The 21,004-nt window shown below is 38.3% G+C and overlaps 1 protein-coding gene across 13 annotated transcripts in view; it reads left to right on the top strand.

Moving 5' to 3' along the window:
- Nucleotides 1-21,004, top strand: part of DLG1 (discs large MAGUK scaffold protein 1) — a 243,260-nt gene that overhangs the window by 171,535 nt on the left and 50,721 nt on the right. For all 13 annotated transcript variants that reach the window (XM_062209736.1, XM_062209726.1, XM_062209746.1 and 10 more), the window contains 2 exons: nt 6,703-6,859; nt 16,621-16,723. In XM_062209736.1, coding sequence (XP_062065720.1) covers nt 6,703-6,859; nt 16,621-16,723 — 260 coding nt within the window. The remainder of the gene's footprint in view (nt 1-6,702; nt 6,860-16,620; nt 16,724-21,004) is intronic.

Genomic DNA, 21,004 nt, shown 5'->3' with positions numbered 1-21,004 from the left:
TTACACAACAGGTCTACCTTTGTGTTAGTCATTTTTGATCACTTCACCTAAGTACTTGACACAGGCTACTTATGAAGGAAGTGTTAGCTGAAGCTATGTCCAGGTTTTTGACACTACCACAGGAAAGAATTCTAGGATGGATTAAGATTGAATAGAGCAAGCAAGCAAACTTTATATCTGGGATAGTGGGCAGGCGTAGGTCCAGAGTATCTGCCCAGAGTGTCTGAAGAAGTTTTTCCTTTATCTTTGTCTTGTAATGATGGGTAGGAATAAAAGAGTTCTAAGAATAAGGGGAAATTTCCTGGAATAGGAGTGCCACTTATTTTCTTTGCTAGTAAGACTTACAGCTGACTTCTCATCAAACTCTACAGGCTAGGAAAGAATGGCAAGATATATTCCAAATCTTAAGAGAAAAAAACTGTCAACCCAGAATACTGTGCCCTGCAAAGCTTTCATTTATGATTGAAGGTGAAAGAAAGACCTTCCATCACATACAGAAATTGAAAGAATTTGTTGCCATTCATCCAACCTTAACAAAAGATGCTTCAAGATGTGCTATACCCAGAAACACAGAAATACCATCATCACTACAAAAGAAGGTAAAGGCAAAAAATCTCCCAGTAAAAGTACAAAGGAAATCCAAAGTAAACAATAGGAATATTTATGGAAAAATAGCAGGGCCAAGTTGTTAGTTATCAATAGTCACATTGAATGTAAATAGCCTCAACTCTCCAGTTAAAAGATACAGAATGGCTGAATGGATTGAAAAACAAGACCCATCTATTTGCTGCCTACAAGAAACACATCTCGCCAACAAAGGTACATGCAGACTGAAAGTGAAAGGATAGAAAAAGATATTCCATGCTAACAGAAACCATAAAAGAGCTGTTGTAGCAATCCTAATAAAAGACAAAATAGACTTTAACCCAAAATTGTTAAAAGAGAGAAAGGAGGGCATTATGTGATGATTAAGAGATTTATTCGACAGGAATGAGTGACTATTGTAAATGTACATGTACCTAATTAAAGGGCACCTGGCTATTTAAAAGAAATGTTAATGGATCTAAAGGGAGACATAGACTCCAATACAATAGTAATGGGAGACTTTGGTACCTTACTTTCAGCAATGGACAGATCAACCAGACAGAAAATCAGCAAGGAAACAAACAAAAAAGTTCATCGACACAATAGACCAAATGTCCACAGAACTTTTCAACCTTCAGTTGCAGAATACACATTCTTCTCACCAGTACATGGAACTTCCTTTAAGATACACAACATGCTAGGCCATACAGCAGGTCTCAGCAAATTCAAAGCAATTGAAGTCATGCTGTGCATCTTCTCTGATCTCTATGGAATAAAGCTGGAAGTCAGTAACTCGGGAATCTCTAGAACATAGGCAAACACATGGAGACTGAACAACATGCTCTTGAACAAACAGTGGATCGTTGAAGAAATCAAAAGAGAAATAAAAAGTTTCTGGAAACAAATGAAGATGACAGTACAATATATCCAAACTTAGGGGATATAGCAAAAGCAGTGTCAAGAGGAAAGTTTATAGCAGTTGGTGCTACATTAAAAAATTGGAAAGGCCCCAAATAAATGAGCTGTCAGTACATTTCAAGGACCTAGAAAAACAACAACAAACCAAACCTAAAACTGGTAGGAGAAAAAAAAATAACTAAAATTAAAGAAGAAATAAAATTGAAACAAAAAAAGTACAGAAGATCGGCAAAACAAAGAGCTGGGTTTTTTCGAAATAAAATAAATAAATAAAACAACACCATTGGTCCAAGTCACTAAAATTAGAGATGAAAAAGGGAATGTAGTGACACCACAGAAATAAAAAGAATCATCAGAAATTACTACAAAGAGCTTTATAACAACAAATCGGGAAGCCTAGAAGAAATGGATAGATTCTTGGACACATATAACCTACTTAAATTGAGCCATGAAGACATAGAAAACCTAAACAGACCAATAACCAAGACAGAAGTTGAATCAGTATTAAGGACCCTCCCAGCAAAGAGAAGCCTAGGACCAGATGACTTCACAGCTGAATTCTACCAGACATTTAAAGAACTAGCTCCAATTATTCTCAAGCTGTTCAAAACAGTTGAAAGGGAGGGAATCCTTCCAAACTCTTATAAAGCCAGCATCATCTTAATTCCTAAACCTAAAAAAGGTATAACAGAGAAAGAGAACTATAGACCAATTTCCCTGATAAATGTAGATGGAAAAATCCTCAACAAAATACTAGCCAATTAAATCCAATAACATATCACAATGAGCATTCACTTGAACCAAGTTGGATTTATCCCTGGTATACAAATCAGTCAATGTGATACATCACATTAACAAACTGAAGAACAAAACCATATGACTCTCTCAATAGATGGCAAAGGAAGCATTTGATAAAATACAGTACCCTTTCATGATGAAAACTTTGAGCAAATTGGGTACAGAAGGAACATTCCTCAACACAGTCAAGGCAATTTATGACAAACTCATGGTCAGCATCCTATTGAATGAGGAAAAGATGGAAGCATTCCCACAGAGATCCTGGAACCAGACATGGGTGCCCGCTCTCACCATTGCTATTCAGTATAGTCCTGGAAGTTTTAGCCAGAGCCATTAGGCAAGAAAAATAAATCAAAGGGATACAAATTAGGAGGAGGAACTCAAACTATCCTCATTTGCAGATGACATGATGCTGTATATAGGGAATCCAAAAGACTCACTAAGAGACTATTGGAAATCATAAAAGAATTCAGTATATAGCAGGATATAAAATGAACACATGAAAATCAGTAGCCTTTGTATACACAGGCAGTGCCATGGCTGAAAAAGAACTTCTAAGATCAATCCCTTTCACAGTAGCTACATTAAAAAATCAAATACCTCAGTAAATTTAACCAAGGATGTCAAAGATCTGTATGATGAAAATATCAAAGCATTAAAGAAGAACACACCAAAAAAAAAAAAAAGGAAAAATCTGCCATGTTCATAGATTGGAATAATCAGTATCATTACAATGTCCATACTACCAAAAGCAATTTACAGATTCAATACGATATCAATTGGAGTCCCAAGGACATTCTTCTCAGATATAGAAAAAATTATACTGAAGTTCTTGTGGAAGCACAAGAGACCCTGAATAGCTAAAGCAGTCTTACACAACAAAAACAAAGCTGGAGGCGTCACAATACCAGATTTCAAGACATACCACAAGGCAGTTATAATCAAAACAGCCTGCTACACAAATAGTAAACCAATGGAGCAGAATAGAAATGCCAGAAATCAACCCACACATCTACAACCAACTTAACTTTGACAAGGATTGAGCTAAAATCAATCCCTGGAGCAAGACAGTCTCTTTGCTGGGAAAACTGAATCTCCACATACAGAAGGATGAAGCAAGACCCCTACCTTACACCTTACACAAAAATCCACTCAAAAAAGTACCATCAAATTATTAGAGAACATTGGGAAACCCTGCAAGAGATTGGCACGGGCAGAGTTGTTGTTGTTGTTGTTTTGTTTTTGTTTTTGTTTTTTTTTTTAAGATTTATTTTACCTGAAAGAGTTACACAGAACGAGAGAAAGGTCTTCCATCTGCTGGTTCACTCCCTAGATAGCGGCAAAGGCCAGAGCTGCGCTGATCTGAAGCCAGGAGCCAGAGTTTCTTCCAGGTCTCCCACATGGGTGCAGGGGCCCAAGGATTTAGGCCATCTTCCACTGCTTTCCCAGGCCATAGCAGAGAGCTGGATGGGAAGTGGAGCAGCTGGTACTTGAACTGGCTCCCATATGAGATGCCGGCACTGCAAGCAGTGGCTTTACCTGCTGTGCCAACAGCACTAGCCCCAAGAGTTCTTGGAAAAGACCCCAGACTCACACGCAGTCAAAGCCAAAATTGTACAGCACCATGGCTCACTAGGCTAATCCTCTGCCTGTAGCGCCGGCATCCCAGGTTCTAGTCCTGGTTGGGGCTCCGGATTCTGTCCCGGTTGCTGCTCTTACAGTCCAGCTCTCTGCTATGGCCTGGGAAGACAGTGGAGGATGGCCCAGGTCCTTGGGCCCTGCACCCACATGGGAGACCGGGAAGAAGCACCTGGCTCCTGGCTTTGGATCGGCGCAATGTGCCAGCCGTAGCGGCCACTTGAGGGGTGAACCAATGGAAAAAAAGAAAAGGAACACCTTTCTCTCTGTCTCTCTCTCTCTCACTGTCTAACTCTGCCTGTTTAAAAAAAAAAAAAGTAAAAGCCAAAGTTAACAAATGGGGTTACATCAAGTTGAGAAGCTTCTGTAATGCAAAAGAAACAGAAAAATGAAGAGGCAACCGACAGAATGAGAGAAATTATTTGCAACCTATGCAGTTGATAAAGGTTTAATAACTAGAATATTTGAAGAGATCAGAAAACTCAACAACATCAATACAAACAACCCAGTTAAGAAATAGGCAAAGGACTTAGACATTTTTCAAAAGAGAAAATCCACATGGCCAATAGACACATGCAAAAATGCTCAGGATCACTAGCAAATCAAAACCACAATGAGGTTTTACCTCAGCCCCATTAGAATGGCTTTCATGCAGAAATCAACAAACAACAAATTCTGGGTAGGGTATGGAGGAAAAGGTACCCTAATCCACTGTTGATGGGAATGTAAACATACAGCCACTGTGGAACAGTATGGAGTTACCTCAAAAATCTGAGTATGGTCTTACCATGTGACCCAGATATCCCACTCCTGAGAATTTACCCAAGGAATATGAAATCAGCATATGAAAGAATTAATCTGTACCCCCATGTTTATTGCAGTTAAATTCATAATAGTTAAGATATGGAATCAACCCAAATGTCAGTCAGCTGAAGACAGGATAAAGAAATCAAGGGGGAGGGGGATGACACTGTGGCATACTGGGTAAAGCTGTTGCCTGCAGTGCTGGCATCCCCTATGGGTGCCGATTCAAGTCATGTCTGCTCCACTTACGATCCAATACTTCGCTGAGGCCTGGAAAACCTGTAGAAGATGGCCCAAGTCCTTAGGCCCCTGCACCCATGTGGGAGACCCAAAAGAAGTTCCTGGCCTCAGATCAGCCCAGCTGTGGCGTTTGCAGCCATTTGGAGAGCAAACCAGCAGATGGAAGACTTTGTCTCCACCACCACCCTCCCCAGTCTGCCTCTGCCTCTCTGTAACTCTGCCTTTCAAATAAAATAAATAAATCTTAAAAAAAAATAAATTATGGGATATATACACCATGGAATACTACACAGCGGTTAAAAAAAATGAAATCCTGTTTGCAACAAAATGGATGAAACTGGAAAATATCATACTTAATGAAATAAGCCAGTCCCAAAAGGGCAAATACCATATGTTCTCCTTGCTCTGTGATAACCAATAGATAATCTAAAAGATAATTTATCAAAGTGAAATTAACACTTGAAGATGCAGTGACTTTGAAAAGCCCATGTCCCGACTGTTGAAGAATAGTTTTTTCTTTTCATATACAAAGTGTTGAACTCTTTACTTAGTATAGAGTTAATTGTGTATAAGATTCATTGAAAATAGATCTTAGTAAAAAATAACAATGGGATTAGGAGAGGGAGGAGAAAGAGTGGTGAGAGTGTGGGTGGGAAGAGTTACTATATTCCTAAAGTTGAATTTTTGGAAAGCATGAAGTTTGTATTCCTTAAGTATAAGGTTTCTGTGGGGAGGGGAGAATAATTACAATTGACATTCTGTATTTCATCAAATTCAAAATAATGTGCTGCTGGTATTCTCATGGTCTTACCAGAAGAGGTAAATGGTGATCACACAGCTATGTATAATTACCAATAATGGTGAAAAATTACCAGTGGGAAGATGTGTTTCAGAGACAATATATGTGAGAAAAAAAAATTACATCTTAGAATTAACAAAAAACATTAACTAAATCTCTAATAGAGGCTTGAGCAATAATAAAGATCTTTAATTATTTTATGTAAAAAGCCTGGGGACATGTAATTCATTCAAGGTTGTTGTAGCAACTATTAACACATTATGGCTCTGGTTTCACTTTCATGATTGTAATATGTTCAGACTAATAAAGGGATTTTATCAGAAGTTCATTCATATGTGGGGATTTTTTGAAGGGACAGGTGTAATGTAATGCACATACTTGTTAAGGTCTCTCCTTTGGAAATGACAGAGAATTTCGCTTTATTTCTCAGAGTCAGAATGGCGTCACATATTCAGCTTAGCTAAGAGGAATGGGATTGCAGTGAACAAGTTAGTTCACTCATGATTTATCTTTTTGGTACTGGAGAAAGGACCTACCTAAGATGAAGGGATAACTGCATTTTAAAAAATCTAAGAAGTCAGGGCAGTGACTGGATTATAGGCAATAAAGTACTATATGTATTTACAGATTGTCTCTTTATATTATTATTTTCTAAGTTTCCAAATTGTTTTTTGATTCAGTTTTATGTTTATTATAAGACACTGAAAGCTTTTATAGAAAATTAGATTTTTTAAATTTCTAAGCCTAATTTATAGGCTTAGAAGAAAGCTTTTTACCCCACAGTTTTGAAAAGCCTTTTAAATTTATATTTAGCTTTCCTTAAAGTTTGATAACATAAGAATTACCAGTTGGGAATTCTCAGTGATAGAATGTCAGGGTCTTAAAATTTCCAAAGCATTCAATATGTTTTTAATTTTTAGGGAACCTAGAAAAGTTGTTCTTCATCGTGGCTCAACAGGCCTTGGTTTCAACATTGTAGGAGGTGAAGATGGAGAAGGAATATTTATTTCCTTTATCTTGGCTGGAGGACCTGCTGATCTAAGTGGAGAGCTCAGAAAAGGAGATCGTATTATATCGGTAGGATATGTTTATCAAAATAATGTTTCTGTTCTTTTAACTGTGACCTATGAATTATTAAAAGTGATTATTTTTATATACTAAAGTTTTAAGGATATCCTTTTTGTGTTCAACTCAATTGTAGAATTATGTTCTATAAGATAAATTTTCCTTTAATACTTTCTTAATAATGGGTCAGTTTTATAAATGTACTTAAAGGAAGTATGTATTATCATTTTAAGACAGACTTTTTTTTTAAGATGTTATTTATTTGAGAGGTAGAGTTATAGACAGTAAGAGGGAGAGACAGAGAAAGGTCTTCAATTCGCTAGTTCACTCTCCAAATGGCCACAGCCAGAGCTGAACCAATCCGAAGCCAGGAGCCAGGATCTTTTTCCAGGTCTCCCAAATGGGTGTAGGGGTCCAAGTGCTTGGGCTATCTTCTACTGCTTTCCCAGGCCATAGCAGAAAGCTGAATCGGAAGAGGAGCAGCTGGGACTAGAACTGACACCCATGTGGGATACACCCATGTATATGTGTACCACATACAAGAGGATTAACCTACTACATCACAGCACCAGTCCCAGACTTTTTATTCTTTAAATGTATTTATTTGAGAGGCAGAGAGAGAGAATGCACTTCCATTCTCTGAGTCACTCCTCAAGTGCCTGAGACAGCTGGGGAACCAAAGTCTCGAATCGGGTATTCAAGCGAGATCTACCACATGAGTGATAAAAACCCAACTACTTGCTGCTTCCCAGGGTCTAATTAGCCGAAAACTGAAATCAGAAGCTGGAGCCAGGAATCAGACCCAGGCACTCTAATATAAGATGCGGTTGTCCTAACTAGTATCTTAACCTGTAGGCCAAGGGCCTGCGCCATATTCTCTATTATTGACTGCAAGGTTCTCTGTGTATCTCTTAAGTCAAGCCTGTTACTTGTGTACTACTTCATACTTAAATGTATTGTCTGCCTAATCTATTGTTGAGGGTTTATTTTTTATTAATTTATTGTTGAGGGTTTATTTATTTGAATAAGTACAACAGAAGCCTGCTCTGGTACTTGGGCCTCTGCACCCACGTTGGGGACCCGGAGGAAGCTCTTGGCTCCTGGCTTTGAATCGACACAGTTCCCACCATTGTGGCCATTTGGGGAGTTAACTAGAGGATGGAAGACCTCTCTCTCTGTCTTTGTCTCTCTGCCTCTGCCTCTCTGAAACTCTACCTTTCAAAGAAATAAATAAATCTTTATTTAAAAAAGTTAATACTGTAGAGTAAATGAAATACTGAAGAATACATACTTGATACAGACAAATGCAGGAAAAGAGAAACAGAAGGTACATGGCAATATGTGAGATTGAAATCCAACTGTCTTGGCCAGCGCTGTGGCTCACTAGGCTAATCCTCCACCTGGGGCGAGAATTCTGTCCTGGTTGCTCCTCTTCCAGTCCAGCTCTCTGCTGGACTGGAAATTGTACAGCACCATGGCTCACTAGGCTAATCCTCTGCCTGTAGCGCCGGCATCCCAGGTTCTAGTCCTGGTTGGGGCTCCGGATTCTGCCCCGGTTGCTGCTCTTACAGTCCAGCTCTCTGCTATGGCCCGGGAAGGCAGTGGAGGATGGCCCAAGTGCTTGGGCCCTGCACCCTCATGGAAGACCGGGAGGAAGCACCTGGCTCCGGGCTTTGGATCGGCGCAGCGCCGGCCACAGCACACCAGCCGTAGCAGCCATTTGGGAGGTGAACCAACAAAAGGAAGACCTTTCTGTCTCTCTCTCTCTCACTGTCTAACTCTGCCTGTAAAAAAAAAAAAAAAAAAAAAAAAATTTTTTTAAAAGAAAGAAATCCAACTATCTTAACCACATTAAAGTAAAACCTGAAGTCAAAATACAGAAATTGTCAACTTGGTTCTAAAAAGCAAGACCCAATTACATACTATTTATCATACATTCACTTGAAAGATTCATGTGTCAGGTCCAGCATTGTGGTGTAGCAGGTAGAACCACTGCCCATAACTACTGTTCCACTTCTGATCAGCTCCTTGCTAAAGCAGCAGAGGATGGCCAAGTTCTTCGGCCCCTGCCACCCACATGGGAGACCCAGAAGAAGTTCCTGGCTCCTGACTTCAGACCAGATCCTGCTGTTGGGGCCATGTAGGGAGTGAACTACTAGATGGAAGATCACTCTGTCTCTGCCTATTATTCTGTAACTCTGCCCTTCAAATAAATAAATAAATCTTTAAAAACAAAAATATTTGTGTTTTATAAGTAAAAGAGAGGAAGAAGACACACAAGCCAAATAGACAAAAACCATTGTAAATTGTTATTTCAAGAAATTCATGGAAGAATGAAATGAAAAGATGTTTATTTAATACAGAACAGTTTTTAAAACCATTCATAGTTCTTTGTTATCATATACACTTTTATGAACTTTTTGAAGACCTCTAACATGTTTGGATTTCAAGTTTCTTGTACCAAACCATACTTATCTTCTAATTACATATTCCATGAACCTTTTCAGTACCCTCATAGTAATATGAGACAAAGTAGAATTTAAGATAGACTGTGTCGTTATAGATAGGTATATATCATAGGTAGATTTATGATTAAAGGATCATTTCCTGAAGAAGACTAACAATTGTAAGTGTATAGCACAAATAACCTTCTCAAAATACATGAAGTGAAAATTATCAGAACTAGGGAAATGGAAAAATCTATAATACATTTGGAGGTTTTCATACCCTTTTCTGTAATTGATAGAATAAGTATAAAAAGGAGGAAAAAAGAAACTTTTCCTTGCCTCACACAATATATAAAAATTAACATTTTGAATGGGTCATAGAACTAAACTTCTAGAAGAAAACATACCAGAAGATCTTAGTGAACCTGGGTTCAACATATTTCTTAAATAAGGCCAAGTTAAATCTTTTGCAGCATGGTGCTAGACTACTGGATTTCTCTATATTAAAACGTGGACTTCAACCACTCCTACTACAGACATAAAATTAATTCCAACACAGTTACAGATCTAAATGTAAAACCCAGATCCATAATCTTCCTAGAAGAAAACATTGGAGAGTATCTTTGCAACCCTGTGGTAGGCAAATATTGCTTGGATAATAAACACTAACTATAAAACATTAACCATAAAAAGATGTCATTAAGAAACCAAGTAGGTGAGCCACATGATAGTAAATATGTATGTGAGTGTGTACTCATTGCATATACATAGTAATTTATTTTCTCAGTACATATGTCTAACAAAACACTTGTAATTAGAATATATAACTGTCTGCCGTAAGACAGCAATGTAAAAAATGAGTAACGTAACTTAAAATGCACAAAAGTTTTAAACAAATATTTCACAAAAGAATGTATATTAATAGCCAGTAAACACATAAAAAGATGCTTAACATTAGGCATCAGGGAAATACACAAACCACAGTGAATAAAGGCATTTGAAGGAATTTAGACAGGAGTGATGTAGTGGTGATAGTGTAGTGATAGTGGTGGTGTCTGATAACTTACACATTTGTCACAACTTTCAACTAAACAATAAAAAATGCCTAAATAAAAATAGCTGTTTTAAAGCCATGATTAAAAATATTAATAAAAACCTTCATTTGGTAAGAATGTGATACAGTTGCAACTCTCATTCAATATGGATAGGTAAATGAAATGGTACATCTACACTTACCATTCAGGGTTTCCCCAAGACAAAAAATGAAAGCATAAGTCTGTAAGTATTTTTAACAGCCTTATTCATAATAATCCAGACCTAGAAATGAACCAAGTTCCCATTAACAGGAAATATAGCCAAATAGATTGTATATTTATACAATATAGTACTACTCAGCAAAAAAGGAACAACTAAAACATGAAGCAACACAGGTAACTGAAAGATACTGTGTTAAAATTAAACAGATGCCACAAAAATACTCTATGGTTCCAGTTACCTGATAATTATGAATAAGCAACACTGAATTATGGTGATGGAGTTCAGAAAGCAGTTGCCAGTGACTGGGACTAGGCATAAGAGTGCATGGTAGTTGTTGTGTTGCTAGATGGAAAAGGTATATATCTCATTAGGGAGAGTGGTTTCATGGGTAAGTACAGTTGTCAAAATTGTTCTAGCTGAACTGTTCAAGTTTGTACATTTTATTTAATCTTTTTAAGTTATAATATTTCAAAGACAAATTAATGGTAAGAAAGGCATGTTTTTTAAATAATAAATATTATTGGGACAAACTAGCTATTCAGGAGAATAAAATTAGCTTAGAGCCTCACTTCACACCTTGTGTCAAAATAAATTTTCAGCTGGCTTAGAGTTTGCCGTGAGAAATTCAAAACAAAAATAGATGTTTTTTAATTGTCTATGTAGGATCACTCTAAATGGGTCACTGACACATGCTGAAGTGTAATAGGTAGACCTGCACAACCAAGTTCATCCAGAACTTTCCTGGTATTAGCACTATAAATCCCATGTCTGGAAACCTCCTTAGTCTTGATTTTAAAACTTAATGTCCTAGACAGTACAGAGCAGTTGCTCACCCTAATGTGAGTGTATGCAATATTATGTCTGACAGTGTGCTATGCATCATCTAAAATTGTAATGCTTACTTAGCTTCTCCAGGGAAATACCCTGATAGAAACAAGAAAAAAGCTTTAGGAACAAGAGAAAAAAAAAAAAGAAAAGGTAGTGAAATCTAAATGAAGTCCTAGAACAAACACATTTAAGCGCCTTAGAATTTTGCAGTTTTTAAAAGTTCAGCTTTAGGGGCTGTCTCTGTGGCGTAGTTGGTTAAGCCTCTGCCTGCAGTGCTGGCATCCCATATGGGCACCGGTTCTAGTCCCTGCTGTTCCACTTCTGATTCTGCTCCCTGCTAATGGCCTGGAAAGGCAGTGGAAGATGGCCCAAGTACTTGGGCCCCAGCACCCACGTGGGAAACCTGGAAGAAGCTCCCGGCTTTGGATTGGCCCAGCACTACTGTTGTGGCCGTTGAGGAGTGAACCAGTGGATGAAGACTTCTCTGTTTTTCTTTTTCTCTGTCTATAACTCTGCCTCTCGCATAAATAAATAAATCTGTGAAAAAAAAAATAATAAAGTTCAGCTTTAATCATGATCAACTGATGTCCTGATTAAAAAACAGATTCTTAAACCTCATACCTAAAGTTTCTGACTAAGTGGGACTGGGTTGAGATCTGAATATTTGTACTTCTAACACATTTCCATGAGATAATGATATTGCTACTCCTGAGTCCAAACTTTCAGAACTGTTCTAAAGAAACCCTTTTACTGATGTTCTTAATGAGTTATTTCAGAAAGCAAGGAAATTGATAATAGATTTTTATAAAAATTCCTCTTGCAGCAGTTAATTGTGATAGAGAAGCTTTTGTAATCCAGAGCTATTAAATATGTAGAACAACATATTTTTCAATACTGTACAAATGAGATTACTGTTTTTTCTATTGATGTCAACTGTAGTGGAGAATATAGTTGATACTCATTTAAAACTTAAAATCTTGGAGTCTTGTAATCAAAAAGTGGTCTAAAATAGCAAGGAAAAACAAATCTCTTTAAAAACAGAAAAGTAGCCAAAATTGCCAGGATAAACTTTTTAGAACTCTGAAAACTAACCAAAAACTTGCAGCAATCCAGGAAATGTTTATTCAAGAAAAAAAAAAAAAAAAGACTGAATTTTTAAGATTTATTTATTTATTTGAGTTATAAGAGAGAGAAGGAGAGGCAGAGACAGAGAGAGGTCTTCCATCCTCTGGTTCACTCCCTAACTGGCCGCAACGGCCAAAGCTGGGCTGATCTGAAGCCCATGCAGGTGCAAGGGCCCAAGCACTTGGGCCATCCTCTACTGCTTTCCCAAGCCATAGCAAAGAGCTGAATCATAAATTGGAGCATCCAAGACTTGAACTGGTACCCATATGGAATGCCGGCACTGCAGGCAGAGGCTTTACCCACTGCACTACAGTACCAGCCCCAGTAAATAAATCTTAAAAAAAAAAAAAAAAAAAACCTTGCAAGTAAGTAGTTTGGAAGTAAAGATTAGAAAAGATTCACTATCCAAATAGTAACCAAAAGAGACTTAGAATAGCCATGTCAATGTCAATGTAGACCTTAAGATAAAAATTACCATTAAAAGGCCAGCACTGTGGCTCAATGGGGTAAGCCACCACTGATGCTGGCTCAAGTTCTGGCTGCTCCACTTCTGATCCAGCTCCCTGCTCATGGCCTGGGAAAGCTCCAGAAGATGGCCCAAGTGCTTGGACTCCTGCACCCAGGCAGGAGGCCAAGAAGACATTCCTGACTCCTGGCTTTGAACAGCTTCAACTGGTTGCAGCCATTTTAGAAGTGAACCAGCAGATGGAAGATCTCTCTGTCTCTCTTGATAAATTTCTAGAAAGATGAACTATTGAAAATGACTCAAGAAAAAATAGGCAATCTGGCATAGGCATTGTGGCACAACATGTTAAGCCACCACTTGGGAAACCTTTATCCCATATCAGAGTGCTAGTTTGTCATATTTCACTTACAGTCCAGATTCCTGCTAATGCATCCTGGGAGATAGTAGATGATGGCCTAAGTGCTTGGGCCCCTAGCATCCACATGGGAGAGCTGCATGCAGTTTTTGGCTCCTGGCTTCCATCTGGCCCAGCTCTGGCTGTTGGAAGTATCTGGGGAGTCAACCACCAGCAGATAAAGGATACGTATATGTCTTTCTGTCTCTGTGAGTTACCTTTTTTTTTTTTTTTTAAGATTTTATTTATTTATTTGAGAGGTTGAGTTATAGACACAGAGAGAGGTCTTCCATCCACTGATTCACTTCCCCAAACGCCTGCAACAGCCGTAGCTGGGCCAATCCGAAGCCAGGAGCCAGGAGCTTCTTCTGGGTCTCCCACACAGGTGCAGGGGCCCAAACACTCGGGCATCTTCTGCTACTTTCCCAGACCATAGCAGAGAGCTGGATCAAAAGAGGAGCAACCAAGACTAGAACCAGTTCCCATATGGGATGCCAGCACTGCAGGCAGAGGCTTAACCCACTACACCACAGTGCCGGTCCCCACACTCAGCTTTTAAGTAGATGAAAATAAATGCACTTTTTTTTTTTTTTAAACAAAATGGAAAATATGAGACTAACGTTGTGACATAGCAAATCCAGCTGCTGCCTGGGATGCACACATATCAGAGCACCAGTTTCATCCTCAGCTGCTGCATTTCAGCTCCAGTTCCCCACTAATGTACCTTGGAAAAATAGTGGAGGATTGTGCACGTACTTGGACGCCACCGATGTGAGAGACCTGGCTGGAGTTCCAGGCTCTTGGCTTTGACCTGGTCCAGACCTGGCCAACACAGCCATTTGGGGAGTGAACCAGCAGCTGGAACATCTCTTTGTCTCCTCTCTCTCCCTTTCAAATAAATAAATCATTTTTAAAATATCTGCCTACATCTATAACAAGTAAGATTGGATTTGTAATCAGAAACTTCTCACAGTAGCAAAAGCCCAAGGCCAGGTAGCTTCAATCTTGGATTCTGTCATACCATTTACAAACTCTTCCTTTAAAAAAAAGAAGCAGTATGAGGAATATTTCCCAACTCATTGTATGAGGTCAATATTATCCTTATACCCACACCAAAGGCATCACAAAAAAGAAAAAAGCCACAAATCAATATCCCTTATGAATATAGGTACAAAAATCCTCAACTGAATAACAGAGTGGTTCCATCTGTATTTAAAAAAAAAAAAAAAGATATGAGCCACCATGAAGTGGAATTGATTCCAGGAATGCATGATTAGTTCAACATAAGAAAACCAAAGACAACACTTTCATAGAGTAAAGAATGTAAACCACATGATCATCTCAATAAAAACAGAAAAAGCAACTGCTATGAGCCAATACCTTTTCATGATTAAGAACATTCAATGAATTAGGAATAGAGGGTAACTTTCTCAGTCTGATAAAGGTTGTCTCTGGAAAACCAATAGCTAAAATCATTCTAAATATTACATATTAAAGCTTTTCCTCTAAAGTCGAGGGTATTCTTCCCACTTCTAATTAGTTGTTCTGAAGCTTCTAGCCATATTGCTGGTCATAAGCAAAACAAAATAAATAAAAGACTCACAAAGTATGAAAAAATAATCAAAAAGGAAAACTTTGCAGATGATGTAATCTTGTATATAAAAAATCTTTTTTAAAAATCTAATAACAATAGAGCCGGCGCTGTGGTACAGTGTGTTAAAGCCCTGGCCTGCAGTGCTGGAATCACAAATGGGCTCAGGTTCAAGTCCCAGCTACTCCACTTCTGATCCAGCTCCTGCTAATGCGCCTGGGAAAGCAGTAGAGGATGGCCCAAGCCCTTGGGCCCTTGCACCCACATAGGAGCCCCAGTAGAAGCTCCTGCTTGGGATTGGCTCAGCTCCAACCATTGTGGCCATTTGGGTAGTGAAGCAGCAGATGGAAGACGCAGTCTCTCTGCCTCTACCTCTCTCTGTAACTCTGTCTTTCAGATAAATCTAGAAAAAAGGTCTTTAAAAAATTTAATATTGAAAACTGAAAACATACAATGGACTATTATTCAGACTTAATAAGGAATGAAGTACTGATATATGCTACAGGGAGGAACCTTGAAAACATGCTAAGGGGAGAAGCATAGCACAGGTGGCCATATGTTTTAATGTCCCATTTATTTGAAATATATAGAATAAGCAAATCCATACAGTTAGAAATAGATTAGTGGGGTCAACACTGTGGCATAGCAGGCAAAACCACCCGGCCTATAGTGGTGGCATCCCATGTGGGCGCCAGTTCGAGTCACGACTGCTCCAATTCCAATCCAGCTCTTAATGGAAGAGGAACAGTCTCTTAAGATAGTGTACTTTGTGTTATGTACTGTCAGCAACCTTCAAGAAATAAGAATTTAATTGTTTATTCTTCTAGGGGAGAATTGGTCACCTCAGTAATTATTTTACCAAAAAAGGACCTGTTATTCAAAATTCATCTCCTAGATCTTGACTGTCTTTAAATCAGTCTTTACAATCTGAACTATTTTAAAAGTAATTGCTTTCCTGTTATACTGCAAGATGGAAAGCTTTATTTTGTGAAAGGACAAAGGAGAATGGGAGCTGAGTCAAGCAGTAGGATAAGAATGCAACCTGAAGTATATGGATGCTCTAAAACAAAATCAGCCGCCTTCCCAGTGATGAGTTACTAGTAAAATGAAATGTGCAAAATTGTGATACTTGTGTTTTTTTTCAGGTTACTAATTTTATGTGCATTTCTTAATGGATTGATAGCCAACCTTCTATGAGAGAATGTTCTGGTTTTGCTAACTTGACATTAAACAGAGTATTTTTAGTAAATGAAGGTTGGAGTAATAGTTTTACTGTGCAGTTTTTAAAAAAAAAAGATTTATTTATTTATTTGAAAGTCAGAGTTACACAGAGAGTAGGAGAGGCAGAGAGAGAGGTCTTCCATCCGATGATTCATTCCCTAATTGGCTGCAATGGCCAGAGCTGTACAGATCCAAAATCAGAAGGCTGGAGCTTCCTCTGAGTCTCCCACCTAGGTGCGGGGGCCCCAGGACTGGGCCTCTTCCACTTCTTTCCCAGGCCGTAGCAGTGTGCAGTTTATTTTTGACAAGTCAGGACAGACAATGTTTTAAAGGCAAAGTTACTGCAACTAATTTTGTTTTTTTTAATCTCTGCCTTCTCAAAGCTGCTAAGATTTCAAATCAAAGTGATTGTTTTCTCATATTAAGGCTTGCTTTGATTTACAGGTAAACAGTGTTGACCTGAGAGCTGCCAGTCATGAACAAGCAGCAGCTGCATTGAAAAATGCCGGCCAAGCTGTCACAATTGTTGCGCAGTATCGACCTGAAGGTAATGAAATTCTTGCTGTTTCTGTTGCTTGTTTCAGTTTTTAAAATTCTTTTTGATAATGTTTAATTCCAAGATTAACTCATTTTTATGTTTTATTCTGATTTGTTAATCTAGTATTTGTTTAGTCTGAACCTAATTTACTTCCCAGGTCAAAAGTACTTTTTAATAGGGTATAGGAACTTTATCTTCCAGTTCTTCCAAGCATACACCATTTGAATTAATTTCCAAGTGTTTATTTTTTATAACTGAACACATATCTTAATATCCCTTTTACTAGCTTTCTGATCTGAAAGAAAAATAAAGCCATAAGCAATGATAGCAATATGAACAAGGGAAATTAGATCATCCACATTTTTTTTTTAACTTTAAAAAGGTTATATTTATTAATGTCAGGGCTCAATATATGTTTCTTGTAGTTGTTATTGCTATTTAAAATGAAGAGTGCACGTTTGGGATGTAATGTGTTTCTAAAATAAAGTATCATGGACATGACCTTATTAAATGTGTAGCAGAAGAAAGTGGTAATGGAAAAGTTGAGGTCATGCCATTCTAAACATATGTAAGACTCTAGTATACATTGATATAACCACTTCGCCAGTAAAACCTCAGTGGAATTATAAAGTTCAAACACCCAAAAGAATACTTAATGTACTTGTTGATGTTCATAAACAATATAATGGAGAAGGAAAAAATTACAATACTTGAGCTAAATGAAATATCCTATAATTTAACTACTAGTACATTTATTGTTCTTTACTTGGAGCAGAATTTATTTTTGTAACAAAGCCTAATATTTTTTAGCTGATCAAAGTGATATTTTGGGAATTGCTTGATATTACATACAAATTATGAATCAAACCATAATATTGACTTGATTGATTCCATTCATCTAGTAGACCTCAGCCTTTTAGTTCCAGTAACTGAGCAAGTATAGAGTCATTTACATAGAGCGTAAATTCCAAATAAATTCACATTAACCAAACAAATAGGAATTAACATAGGCAGTCAGAATTCCAGTTCATTAGTTTTTGTGAGAAACAAATCTGTTTGAGGGACTACATGCTTTTGTCTTCTGGCCAACACATAACCACCCTCTAAGTACACTATATGGAAACCAGACTACAGACACTTCTTGCCTTTTATTACAGACACTCACATGTTTATGAAGAATATAGGCTTTTTAAATATAATTAAGAGTAAGCTAGTATCTGCGTCCTGACTTCCCCAGAAAACACATACTTCTACCCACACGACTACCTCATACGAAAGAAAACTAACAAGACAGATAATAAAAAAAATAAAGGCATAGGTTGTTTAAGCATTTGAGATTTGGCAGAGTGCCACTGAAAGAGGGAAAGCATGAGAAATAGAACGTCAGTAATGCTCAGTGTGGGCTGGTATCCTGCACAGTGGGTTCAGCATCCACTTGGGAAGCTCAAATCTCATATTGAAGTGCCGGATCCAGTTCAGGCTGCTCCACTTCCAGTCCAACTTCCTGCTCTAATGTGTTTTGGGAAGCAGTGTAAGGTCACTCAAGTACTTGGACCCCCGCCACCCATGTGGAACACCTGGACAGCATTTCTGGCTCCTGACTTCAGCCTGGCCCAGCCTTGGCTATTGCAGGCATTTGGGGAGTGAACCAATGGATGGAAGATGTCTCTTGCTTTTATTCTCAGTCTCTCTGTTGCTCTGCCTTTCAAGTAAATGAAAAAATAAACTTTAAAAAAAAGAATGCTCAGTGGTAGCAGAACTTAGAATATGATAGAAAATTGCACTTCCTAGAGATGAGTGGCTTATTTTTGAGGTATAAAAACATAATCCTTGTTCTTTGTATTTTTATGATAAACCTCATGGGAATTGAAGGAGCAGCCCAAAGCAGAAGCCATCTGTGGTATAATTTGGTTTAAAGAACAAAGAAACCTGTGTTTGGGTAAAGCAATCTGCCCTTGTAAGTTTAGGTGCTGTAACACAATCTTTTGATTTTTAAAGCCTATAAAATTGCCTGTGCTTTCATCTAACATGCACCTTCAGACTTTCTGCAAATACCTTGTCCAGCAAAATCCAGCTCATTGTATAATAAGTCATTTAAAAGTAACTGGCTTGATATTACAGAGATACTAAGGTCAAAAAAATGAGCAAGGCGCCTGTGCTGTGGTGCGGCAGGTTAACACCCTGGCCTGAAGCACTGGCATCCCATGTGGGCACCGGTTTGAGACCCAGCTGCTCCGCTTCCCATCCAGCTCCCTGCTATGGCCTGGGAAAGCAGTAGAAGATGGCCTAAGTCCTTGGGCCCCAGCACCTGTGTGGGAGATCTGGAAGAAGCTCCTGGCTCCTGGCTTCGGATCAGCACAGCTCCGGCCGTTGCAGCCAATTAGGGAGTGAAGCATCGGATGGAAGACCTCTCTCTCTCTCGCTCTCTCTCTTTCTCTGCCTCTCCTCTCTCTGTGTAACTCTGACTTTCAAACAAATAAATAAATCTTTAAAAAAAAAAAAACTAATTAGTCAAACACAGACAAATACAAATCAGATGAAAATTTAACCTTAATGTATTTAGCAATTTATGCATTCACTAGAGAAAAAAATTGTAAAGTAGAAATGTAAGAACTGTCAGAAAAGATAGCTCAACAACCAAAAGACACTAGCTTTGAACTATAAGAACCCAGCAAAGAAGAAAGCAAACCAATTAGTAAAATTAGAACACAGTGACAGAGATACTGAAGAAAACTCAATAGGGGACACAAGGATACAACAGGAAAACTAAGCAAAATGCAATAAAAATAGACTAAAAAGATTAAAAAGAAAACATTAGCAGTAGAAGACAGGCAACATTATAGCAAAAATATATTTTAAGGAAGAAAAATGTTTGAAATTTATAATTCAGTGCATTCAAGAAAACATTTCTTGAAATATAAACAAGTGGAGGAGACCAGCATTGTGGCTTAGCAGATTAAGCCCCGACCTGTGACACCATCCCATATGGGTGCTCTACTTCTTATCCAGCTTCTTGCTAATGGCCTGGGAAAAGTAGTACAAGATGGCTCAAATGCGTGGGCCCCTGCCACCTAAATGGGAGGCCCAGCCTCAGCTCCAGCATGAAGCTGGAATTAGGGATCAAATCCAAACACTGTGATGTGACAAAACCAGTTTCTTGACCACTGGGCCATACACCCACCCCAGAGAGTTAAAAGTTTAAAGTATGTTTTAACGACTACAAAAATTCACCTGTCCCCCTCGTTGTACTGCTATTTACCTTATGTCTTGATTGGCAGTGAATGACACTATAGCTTCATGTTTTAATAGTGTATATTTTAACAGGTATATTTTTGTTGTACAGCACATTAGAAAAGAAACATATTCCACATCATCCAAGTATAACTGCTGTGAGGGCCAAGTATATAAATTAAAGGTAAGATTCAGATTTTCTGACTGAGCTGGCCATTTTAAGAAATACAAAAAAGTTACTCAACACTCTGATAATCAGGTTGCAGTGTTTACTAAAAATGAGTCCTTTGGGAGTCTATTTTATTAATATTCTGACATAAGTACATGCAAAGATGTAATTTTTGGTAGTTTTTTGGAGGAATAAGTTCTTGGGGGCTAAGTTGTGGTGTAGCAGGTAATGCCACCACCTGCAACACCAGTATCACATATGACACCATTTCAAGTCCCTGTTCCACTTCATTTCAGCTCCCTGTCAGTGCTCCTAAGAATGCAGCACAAGATGGCCCAAGCGCTTGGGCCAGTGCACCCACATGGGAGACCTGGATGAAAACTCCTAGCTCCTGGCTTAGGTCTGTCCCAGCCCTGGTCATCATTGCCATTTAGGGAGTAAACCAGCAGATGGAGGATCTCTCTATCTCTCCTTTTCTCTCTGCAATTCTGCCTTTCAAATAAATAAAATAATTCTTTTAGAAAAAAGGAATAATTTTTTTTTTTGTCTTTTAGAATCTGTGGCTCACCTGATAGTGTTCCATATAGTTTTATTCTGCATTTGTCAGCTTGTTTGCTTTGTACGTCTTAGATTCTAAATATGAGAAAAATAATCGCTGCATTACACTAAAAGAGATGTTATCTCCTAACTTCTTTACATTTTATTAACTCTAAAGGCAAAAAATAATTCCTTTTTATCTCTTAATCATTTTGGGGAATGATTATCAAAAATTAAACATGGAGAGGCTGGCACCGTGGCTTATAGGCTACACCTCTGCCTGTGGCACTGGCATTCCATTTGGATGCCAGTTCGTGTCTCAGCTGTTCCTCTTCCAATCCAGCTCTCTGCTA

This window comes from Lepus europaeus, chromosome 2, assembly GCF_033115175.1.
Source record: "Lepus europaeus isolate LE1 chromosome 2, mLepTim1.pri, whole genome shotgun sequence".
NCBI classification, from domain to species: domain Eukaryota; kingdom Metazoa; phylum Chordata; class Mammalia; order Lagomorpha; family Leporidae; genus Lepus; species Lepus europaeus.
This window is presented reverse-complemented; position numbering and strand designations above follow the sequence as displayed.